Here is a 10,938-nt window from a genome sequence, read left to right on the forward strand (position 1 = left end):
TTGGGTTTCTCAGTTAACATTTGAAAACTTGCTCTTGAATAGTCATTGTTTTCTTTTGAAAAAGGCTTGAAAGATTTGATTAAGTTTTAGAAATGTTTACTGAGTGCCATGTATCTCTGTTTTAGCCACCTGAATCTATAGAGTACTTTCTCAGAACTTCATTTAGTGTTCTCAAGAACAATGAAAATACCTTAAATGGCTTTTAACACAAAATTTAGAATCTTTCTCTAAAACCCAAGTTCCAGGTTACAGATATCCTCATTTTATTTGGTATGGAACTAAGTTCTGTGACTTTCAATTGACACAAACCTGGTATAACAATCTCTTCTTGTAGGTCCAACAGTTCTGGAAATCCAGAGTAATTTCAATAATCTGGTAAAAATTTGTGTTATGCAGGTTTAGCCACTAGATGGTGCTAATGTAACAATCCAGTTTTCCCGTGACATTGTGAAGATCCTTTAGCAGGTTAAGGAGGCAGCATTAATATCAGCAGACAGACTAACTGGATGGCAGTGAAGGAAAGTGTATTTGAGGAGACTTTACCTTGGCAGGAGGCAGAATAGTATAGTGCTGTGCTGCTCAGGCTATGGTCTTACTGAGTTTGTATTTTAGTAATACTTTTGAAAAACACAAAATGAATTCCTAGTTGAATGAAATAAGAACTAAGACATAAATTACAAGCCTCAGCTTAAAAAAAGATTCAACAGAAATAAAATCTACAAATTGCTTATAATTTCTAAATGCTTCCAGTCAAAATTTTAATTCTTCATAAATGGGTAACATTTGGTGGACAGGTACTAGTCAAAAGACCTTATTTTCTTCAGTGCTGAGAAAACAGTGCATGCATTTCAGTCAGTTGGCAGGACCTGAGATAAAAATCTGACTCCATTATTACTAACTGGGTAGTTATGGAATGATCACTTGACCTTACTAAGCTCCAATTTATTGCACCACACAAATAACATCTATAATTAAGCTTTTTATATGCACTCAATGATTGTACTAACCTCTTAGCAAACACTCAAACATGAGCTAAAACTGATTTGGCCCATTTACATATTAAATGTTTGTCTCTGATCTCCACTGCATCATTTTCCTACTTTCCACAAAGAGGAAAATGCATGTTCAGTTCACTATAAAATACAGAACCCTGAGAGCTTGTTTGGCCCTAAAACAGAAACAGACATAAGAGATCCCTGACAAAACCTGTCTCCTCTAGAAGGAGCACCCTGTTCCACTGTGCTGGTCCTGTTTGGGGGACAGTCAGAAGTATACACCCAACCATGAATGCACTCAAGTGCTACACTGTCAGCTCAAAGTCTACTAAATTACAAAACTAGGAAAAGGTGGCAATAATCTTTATTGGGCAGGCTCAAGGATGACACTTTGTTCTTTGATTAATCATTACAGTCCTAAAACATTAGTACTCTGACCTTCCTATGTAAACAGATATGACATCAATCTTGTCAAAAATCCTGAGAGATGAATCATTTTAGAGTGAAGGAAACTAAAGGATATAATATTCAGGTACAAAAAAAAAAGCTAGTTCTTAGCTACTTCTAAAATGCTAGTCAGAAATTTTGCCCTTTAATAGTGTACTTACTACATATGAAAGCACAACTCAGGCTCGTGTCCAAAAAAAAATTATAAATTATGTGAAACAAACATGCACAACTTGACCTAGTTCCAAAAGTTCCAACAGCTGTAATGGTGCTGTAAGGTTTGCCCAGAAAACTGCCAGAGAAAAACTGCTTCAGACAGACAAAAGAAGTTTATTCTGAACTGCCAGCCCTCATGCAATGGAGGTGCGCATGGAAGGGGTCAGCACCTGGCGGGATTGGGCTGAAGGTAGGGAGAGTGGGGAGTGGTCACAGTGGATGTGGAAGTGCCCTCGAGTCTTGGAACCTCCCCAAGGTCTGAAGGAGGCAGAACAGAGACAGTCCAGGGTGGGACCTCAGAGAAAGGAGGAGCATGCCGATCACCTAGGTAACACGGGTGCTGTGGAGACTTCTGGGGAAGGACATGTATAGTCCTGCATGGAAAAGAAGGCCAGGAGGGGGAAGTCTACCTGCAGACTGGCACGGCAAGCCTAACAAGTGCAAACCTCTGAAAAGCACTTAAATGAAAGCCCAACTACTGTATCAAAGTAGTTCCCACCATGCAAATGTGTCTATTAGTACCAAAGAAGCTCTGTATCTGATACGAACCATCCTACTCCATGTTAACACGCTCAGAAATTGAAATCAATATCACTGTGTGCTCACTTTTCTCCATATAATAAGTGTTTTTAGCTTCTTCCCACAAGAAAAGTCCTGAACTATTCATTTGAAGCAATTTTACCAAAGTACATTTTTTACTTTTCTGCCTGAAGGAATCCACAAATGTAAAATTATTCCTGAAAAACTGGTGCTGGTGGCTGGAGGAGGAAGAGCAGTAGAATTAAGTTTTTGTGGTTTTTAATTGATTTTAAAATTTTTTATGTATTAGGTAAAGGGATTTCTTCATATGTTATCTTAATAAAAGGGAATTTCATAGGTAAAAACCAATATTCAAAATTATAAAACAAGTAGAATTGTCTGTGTATCACCACTGAGTCAAAAATTTGCAAGAGACTCCAGAGAAATTCTTTAGTTGACAAATGTGGTTTGAACGGGTAATAGAATCTTTTTATGATTGAAGCAAGAGTCTTGTTTCCTCCTGGCCCAAAAATAGATGTTTCATTTCCCAAGTAAGTAGGTTCTCCACTGTAAAGAAATATTCTCGTATAGTTGGTTTCTACCTTCTTGAACTCTGCGCCAAGCTCAGCCAGCTTCTCATATGTTCTTAACACAAACTTCGAGCAGTCATAGGATTCAAACCACGTTTGCACCCCTTTTCCTGGGCTAGCTTGGACAGTCCATGTCTCATAATAAATCCCCGTTTCATTGTCCTCTTTCACCCACTTTGCCATCTTGTTAAATGTGTTTCCTAGTTTAAAAAGAAGAACAAAAACATGTAAACATCAAAGACAATTATGTTAACTTTAAAACAAGTTCTGACCTGGTTAAGACTGCAGATGCACATAAATAAGAGACAGTTTTGAATTTCCAAACCTGTATCTCCCAACAGGGAGCTTAGATGCTCAGGCATTTTTTTTAGTCCATTCTTCAAGGCCTTTCTGAATTACAAACACTGGATATAATAAAGAGAAGTCTTTCTAACTTGATAATCACTTAAGCTATAGTCAAAGTGAGGTTAAGTAAATAATAGTTCTTATGCTACTCAATACACTTTGGATTCAGAGGCAAAAGAAAAAAGAGGGAGCAAGGAAGGGATTGGGAAGAGGAAAAGCTGAATGGACGAAGTCAACCTAAGTACCACAGAGGAGGATGAGTGTTACAAAGCATGGGATGCTGGCAGAAAGAACAGCTGCCTGCTGAGGAAGGTTGGCTGGTGTGCTTCAAGCTACAAGAAGTACCCCCTCTTCCATGGAATATTTGCTGTTTTCCTCCTCATTATAATTCCATACCTACTATACAAATTTTTCCAATGAATCAGTTTGGGCCAACTTTACCCACTACATAGATCCGAGGATGGCTAACTCTCTTTTACTACCATTCTATCAGCACAGAGTTAGAAAATACTTACTGGGCATTATAAATGCCTAACACAGCTAGGCTCTAACATGTCACTTTTTCACCATATCTAAGTAAATATGTTTGTAAAACAGTGGATGATGCATGCATCAATTTAATAGAAATAAAATTGCGTACTGTTTTCTTAGAACTGGGAACAATATTGTAGTTGTTCAACTTTGGAAGTACTGATGTTCTTATGAGATAAGCCATGGCTGGGCTCCAAAACACTAACTTGAAAAATGAAGGTCACTGAATAGGATTAATCACAAGGCAGGATGGGACAATTTGGAAGACTGAAGTACTTACTTCCATTTTATAAACTGTTTTATAGCAAACAGTGGTCATTGTTTGTATGAACATTATGTCAAAAGGAAAAGCTTCAGATTATTGTAGGCAGAAATGGAGAACTGGCTTGGCATGGAAGAGAAGCTATTTTATTGAGCATGTGGACGGAGATGGATTTTCATTTTGCTAGAATGGTTTGGGACATCCTAAAGAAAATCTCATATAAAATATTTAAATTGCTCTGGAGGGACTCAAACATGAAGATCATATGCATTTTGAGAGAGAGTATACCAGAATTATTGAGAGTGCTCTATGTAGCTTGATTGCCAGGGCTGGCATCCCACTTAGCTCTCTAACTTTAGCCTCTTCTCTGCCTCATGGGGAAAATAACAGTAACTATCTCATAGGATTGTTCTGAGAGTACTTTGGTATGTGTAGCACTCAGAAGATGGCTGGGCCCAGAGCAAGTCTATGTGAATAGTAATGGTAGTATTATCTAATTACTACATTTTTTTTTGCCAGTCCTGGGGCTTGAACTCAGGGCCTAGGCTCTGTTCTCCCTGTGCTCAAGGCTAACAGTCTACCACTTGAGCCACAGCACCACTTCAGGCTTTTTCTGAGTAGTTTATTGAGATGAGTCTCATGGACTTTGCAGCCTAGGCTGGCTTTAAACTACAATTCTCAGATCTCATCCTCCTGAGTAGCTAGGATTGTAGGCATGAGCCACTGGCAACTAGCTTACTTACTATATTCTTAATAAGAAATAATTTACCATTGGTAAAAATAAATCATATATAGCTAGTAGATACCTTATGGATTTCTTCTTTCAATTCTATTTATTTAGCAAGTCCAATTAAATAGTACAAAGCATCTTATTACACTCATTTTTACTACAGAGTTGAGAAGTAAAGCAGCAGATAAGCTCTTCATCTCCCATAGGTAAAGCTCTCTATAAGGACCACGTGGAGTTACATGCAGCCAGAACATTCTAAAAGTGAAGTCTAGAAAGTAGAACAGGACTGAATTGTCTCAACAGAGGAACTGTCTCTGCAGGTGAATGCTACCACAAAACACTACCACATTTTTGAAACTTACCTGATATCGTTGCTATGAGGGCTAATGTCCCATTTTCCTTCCAGTGGACATCGTCAATTCCTTCAAAAAAGCAGGCAGCTCCTTGATTACACCAGAAAGGGGCATCCATTTCAGGTCGGAGGTGAGGAAATGTACAGTTGCCAAGTTGGAAAAGTTCATACCATTCCATTGTGTAGTTCTTGCCAGTTAATGTATTCCTAAATCCGATGGCATCATGCATAATTTTCTGTATAGAGAGAAAACATCAGCGGAGTAACTCTGGGTCGGGTCACCAGATAGAAGAAAGCGTCGTATACCACACACCGTGCGTTAACCAGCTGTCCTCCTGTGTCCTTGTCCTGGCCCCTCAAGCTCCCAAGCTCTCACCCACTCTGGTTCTAGTCACTGAAGCTCATGCCATGGCTGGGACAGGTGCTATGCACAAACACTCATTATTTTCTTACAGCTTAGAATAAATGTGAGAGACCTCCATGCCAGTCTCAGGAAGGAGCTCTGCCCACCTCACGTCACAATTGGGCTAAACTGCAAAAGTGCCTACAGCACAGTAAGGCCTGTAACCAAGAAGTGACTTCCTGCCTGTCCTGCCCCTTCTTCTGAGCCTCTCTCCTCATTTCCCTGGGGTCAGACTTATAATATTAAAAGAGATTAAATCAAGTATATTTGTTATTGATTATATATACATATATGCACATTTATATTTATACACACATACCTATGTTTATACACATACGTACATTTTTTGAGGTAGGTTCTTGCTCTATATTATAGAACTAGAACTTAAGATGTCCCTGTCTCAATCTCCTGAGTGCTGAGAGTACAGGTATGTGCCCCCATACCCAGTTTGATTGTAACTTTTTTTTTGGTCGGTTGTGAGGCTTGAACTCTGGGCTTGGGTGCTGTCCCTGCGTACGTTAGCTCAAGGTGAGCGCTGTACCGATTGAGCCACAGTCCCACTTCCTGTTTTCTAGTGGTTTACTGGTGGTAAGAATCTCACGGACTTTCCTGCCCCGGCTTGCTTTGAACAGCGATCCTCAGATCTCAGCCTCCTGAGTAGCTAGGATTACAGGTGTGAACCACCGCGCCCTGCTAATTATAACTTTTTCTGAAAGTATATTTGACAAATGATTCATACAAATCAGAAAAGATAAACCAATTTAAGATTGGGCTAGGAGTCAGATTAGTATGTACCCCAAATAACAATAAATATGAAAAGCACTAAACATCATTATCAGGAAAATGCAAATTATAGCCACAGTGACCTTTTATCACTTATCTACTAGAATGGCATATAAAAATTTTAAAAAGGTTAACAATTCTAAGTGTCAGAGAAGATATGGAAATAACTGGAATTCCCTGACACTGATAAAGTGAGGATTAATTAGTACTACTTCAGAAAATTGAAGTTAAAGAAGCACCTATCCTATGATCTATCAATTCTCTTGAGTTTCATATATTAGAAATGTGTTATGTCCACTAAAAGGAATATGCGATAATGCACAGAACAGCACTGATGTTGTTATTATTCTACAATTCTGGGGATGGAACTCGGGGCCATGTGCATGTTAGTCAAATGCTCTACCACTGAGCCACATGCACAGTCCAGCAATATTTGTATAGGTAAAAACTGAAAAGGCTGGGAGTGTAGTTCAGTAGTAAGAGTAATTTCCAGAGGCCCTTGGGTCCTATCCCCAGCACCAAAAATAAAAGGAGAAGCAATCCAATTATCCATTCACAGAAAGAGATATTTTGGTATATTCCATTAATTCAATAATTTATGCAGTAAATTTAAGGTAAACAGAAGATACTATCAATAAACAGTATGTTGAATCATACAAATGCAATACTGATAAAAATAAATCAATACATTATGTATATGATAACAATGGAAGCAAACCTACTATGGTGTTAGAAATCAGAAAAACTGTGTTTGGAGGTCAGGCTCAGTTCGTAGAATTCTAGCCAATGAACAAAAGCATCAGATACTGAGTTCAAAAGAAAAGAAGTAGGAATAATCTTGGATGAGTTTCTGACAGAAGTAGAAGGGAAGCATGGCTATATGGTACTGGAGGTATAAACAGGCAAGTTAGAATGCCAGAAATCTCATGTACTTGGATGTAACTACTTTTGAACTATCATTTAAAATATGGTAAGAAGTACAACAGTAGGTATAATCTAAATGGGACCATTTGAGTACTGATGACTTCCTCAAATCAACTTAATAACAAATCAGTAAATTAGTTAAAACTTTACAAGATCAAGATGCATCCTTACCAAGTGTCCCAGGAGATTTCCATACTTAAATTCCCAAACTGGAGTCTGTAGTCGGAAGACTTCAATGACATCATTGCCCTTCATAAGTGGGATGGGTGAGCCAGTGGGACAGAAGGTGTACTTTGCTTGACAGTAAGGATCTGGTTCCGGCCGGAAGGAAAAGCGCCTAAGAGGACAGACAACCCATCAAATGACATTCTAAGAGGAAGTGGTTCTTTGCATGCATCTAGAACTCCAGATTTTCATTTCAGCAACATTGTTAGGGAAAATGAAGTTTGGATCATAGTGAATAAATATGAACATTTTATTTGTTTTCTTGTGAATACACTTTCATATTTTCTTTATGGGCATATCTTAGGGTATATTCTACATGCACTGAAGAACCAACCAACATTCACTCAACTAATGTTCATTATGTGTACGGCCATCGTGGGAAGGAGAAAAATAAAAAGTCCAATGCTGTTCCTTATAGAGCCTGGATTGGGGGCTGGAAAGACAAGAGCATCATAAGGTGTGCTTTGGCAAAGCACAGAGGAAGCAAAACGCTGTGATACAAAGGAGGCACAACTGTTCAGCTGGCGCATGGGATAGAAGAGGGCACAGATAGATGGTGGACAACCTAGCCTAGGCTGTAAGTACTTACAAAGAAGGCTAGGACAGAAAAGGAGGGGAAATATTAAGTATTATAAAACAAATGCATTTCAAGAGTCTTCAGTAGGGATGAAAAGCTGAAATTAGGGTTTCAAGGCCGGAACAGAGGGGGAAGAGGTAGGGAGGGGCTGTCACTTGGACTCTGGCATTGAGAAGTGTGAACAGCTCACAGTTTTGCTTTGGGAAGAGAGTAGGTGACTGCAAGAGTTCAGGCAAGAAAAAGAAGGTTGAAGAAAGCCACGGAGCATTCAGACTTACTGGTCACCTTCCATACCTGGCACTGAAGAGAAGGAAGAATAAGAAGTGTCTTCTATCCACTAAGGATTTCAAGAGCCAGAAGTTTCACGCTAAAAATATTACGATCCTAACACATGAATGCAACTCCTATATTAATTTAAGTACTTGCCTTATTGAAGCCAAATATATGTAAGGTTTTATCCCAACCCCCCCCTCCCCATCAAAGGTAATTTGAAAAGCACAAAATTCAAGTATGAACTCACTAACAAAGGTAAGTACTCAACTCGGGGGCTGAAGAGCGGGATGGACTTAATTGCTGGAACGGAAGTCATGGGCAATTTCTTGCCTTAAAAAAAAATTAAACCAAACAGCTTTGTATTTACAACCTCCTGTCTGTTAGGCTTTGACTTGGGGACTTTTTTTTTTATTATTATTAATTAGGATGTTCAGGAAAACCAGCGCTCCAAGCAAAACGCCTCCACCTACATCAGACGAAAGCATTCCAAGGACAGATCACGAGTGACACCCTTTCCCAAACACCTGTCCGTGCGCCTTCCACGGCTGGGTTCTGACTCGGGCGCACGTGAGCACACGGAGACCGTAACTTGCCCACGATCCCACGGGTGATCGGTGGGATCCACGCCAGGTTTCATGGCGCGGAGGCGGCAGGAACTCGATCGAGACGTCTCGGGGGCTTCGCCTGCCTTCTAGCACGTTCTGTCGGTGAAGACAGCTGTGCGCATTCGGAACCGCGCCCGCGTCGGGTACGGACACCGTTTCCTTTCCCCGTGTTCCGCCCCCTCCCACCGCGTCTCAGGCTCGGTCAACCCGCCCGGCCACTCGCCAGGGCCCCCCGTCCCGCCCCGTGTCATCCCCGGGTGCGGGAACCAGGCGACCCGCCCTCGGGGAAGCGCATCCTGTCGTTCGGTGCCAATCGTCGGCAGTAATGACGAATGGCAGCGCCAAGTGCAACGTCTGAGCGGGCTTTCACCTCTTCCGGGACTCCGCTACACGCACCGAAGCCACGCAAGAAAGTGATGGCCCGGCCAGGCCCCGGCGTCCCCCCGGGCGGCACCCAAAAGGCGCCCGCCCCCCCCCCCGAGCTCCCCCACTTCCTTCTCCACGGCGCGGCGCGCGCCTGGGACTCCCGCCGCGGGCGCGCGCACCGTTCCCAGCAGGCCCCGCCCCCCGCAACCAACCCGGCCTGCGCGCCCCCGCGCCGCGCGCGCCCCCGCACTCACTTGTAAGGCACAGGCCAGTGGCGCCGGGCGCCTCCGCCCCACGCCGGAGACCAGCCGGAAGCTACCGCCAGCCAGAGGAGCGTCAGGTCCCAACGCCAAAGCGCGCGTCCCGGAGACGTGCGCGCGCCGCGCTGGTCTGCGGGCCCCGTCCCGGCGGTCCCCGCCGGCTCCATAGACGGCTTGGGTGCTTCCGCCACCTCCAGAGCCTATCGACGGCAGGAGCGCAGGCAGCGCCGTGAGCGCGCCCCCGCGATCCCGCGCCCCCGCGATTCCCCGCCGCCGCCGCTCGGGCCGGGCTCGACTCAGCGCGCCACCGCGCGTACAAGTCGTCCGCGGTGCCCGTCCAGGCGTGCGTGACGCCTCGGAGCGCGTGACCCCGCCCCTCCCCGGCGCCGTGCGCGTGACCGTCCCTCCCGGACGCCGTGCGCGTGGCCGTCCCTCCCGGGCGCCGGGCGCGGGACCCCTCTCTCCTAGTGCGTCGGGTGCGGCCTACAAACCTAGTCCCTTGGGCCTGGCTCCATGGAGAACTGCGCGGGGAGGGCCTGTGCCGTGCACCCGCGCTGACCTCCGGCCACCGCCACCGAAACAAGAATCCACTGAAAGTCCAGGCTTCGACCTGGATCCTCCGGACCCGTCCTCCTCGCCCCACCCACAGGGCCCAGAGGAGCCCTCCAAAAACGAGAAGTGGAAGAAAGTCTCTATTTGAATAATGAAGAAGGAAAACTGAAAACGGAAACCATTAAAAAAAAGGGGGGCTGAGCCCCGGAAGCAGCGGTCATCACCCGCAGGCCCTAGCCCCGCGCTGCCTCCATCTGCCCATGCAGTCCTGTCCTCTCCACCCCCCCCCCCACCGAATCAGGAAGAAGATTCTGGTTTTGTCTTCTCCCCTTTGACCCTTCACCATCTCCAGAACACCGTGGGATCTGCCAGGCTGCTGCACACAACGACTGGTTGAGATCTAAGTGCATCAACAGCGTTGACTCACGGGCCCTGTTTAAGAAGAAAGCCACTACAGCAACCCTGGCCAGGGCATTCAGATCCTTCACTTTCCCAGTGACCTGTGAATCGTAATAGGTGCACATATATTGGAATAAGCAAGGTGTCTTCTGCGGACAGCGGTGACCTCCACAACACCACCGGGGGAGGGGGATGTGAATCACTCTTCCCTACAGTCAGAAGGCAGGAAAGAAGGGAGGAAGGGAGGGAAGGAAGAAAGGACTCTTTCCCACATGCTGTACCAGGATGGGAGTTGTGGGGAAATTCAGACAAAGCCGACATCCACGTGTCTAAAGCTCATTGAGATGAATCCCTGAATCCATTATACCATTGAAAATGACCCAAATCAACCTGGCTTCTTCGAAACCCCATCCAAGATGAGAAGGGAAGTCATTCAGGCCATGAAAGTTGATTTGAAGGGCACCTGTGAGATTCTGTGTGCACCCACCCTTGAACATGACTTCCAGACTACTTCAGAGGGTCAGTGCTCCAAAGTCAGTGCCTTTAAAGGTACAGTTGGCTAGAGTGCCACAGTGGAGTTTGCC

The 10,938-nt window shown here is 44.2% G+C and overlaps 1 protein-coding gene across 1 annotated transcript; it reads right to left on the bottom strand.

Annotated features, from left to right (window-relative positions):
- Window positions 1–292: 292 nt before the first annotated feature.
- On the bottom strand, window positions 293–9,652 carry Cln5 (ceroid-lipofuscinosis, neuronal 5). The gene is made up of 4 exons (XM_013009643.1): window positions 9,398–9,652; window positions 7,269–7,434; window positions 4,998–5,223; window positions 293–2,967 (listed from the first exon to the last, which is right to left on the bottom strand). The coding sequence occupies exons 1-4, from the start codon at window positions 9,568–9,570 to the stop codon at window positions 2,477–2,479; spliced, it is 1,056 nt and encodes a 351-aa protein (XP_012865097.1). The 5' UTR covers window positions 9,571–9,652; the 3' UTR covers window positions 293–2,476.
- Window positions 9,653–10,938: the final 1,286 nt, after the last annotated feature.

The sequence above is a fragment of the Dipodomys ordii genome, unplaced genomic scaffold (genome assembly GCF_000151885.1).
Source record: "Dipodomys ordii isolate 6190 unplaced genomic scaffold, Dord_2.0 Scaffold1, whole genome shotgun sequence".
In the NCBI taxonomy this organism is placed as follows: domain Eukaryota; kingdom Metazoa; phylum Chordata; class Mammalia; order Rodentia; family Heteromyidae; genus Dipodomys; species Dipodomys ordii.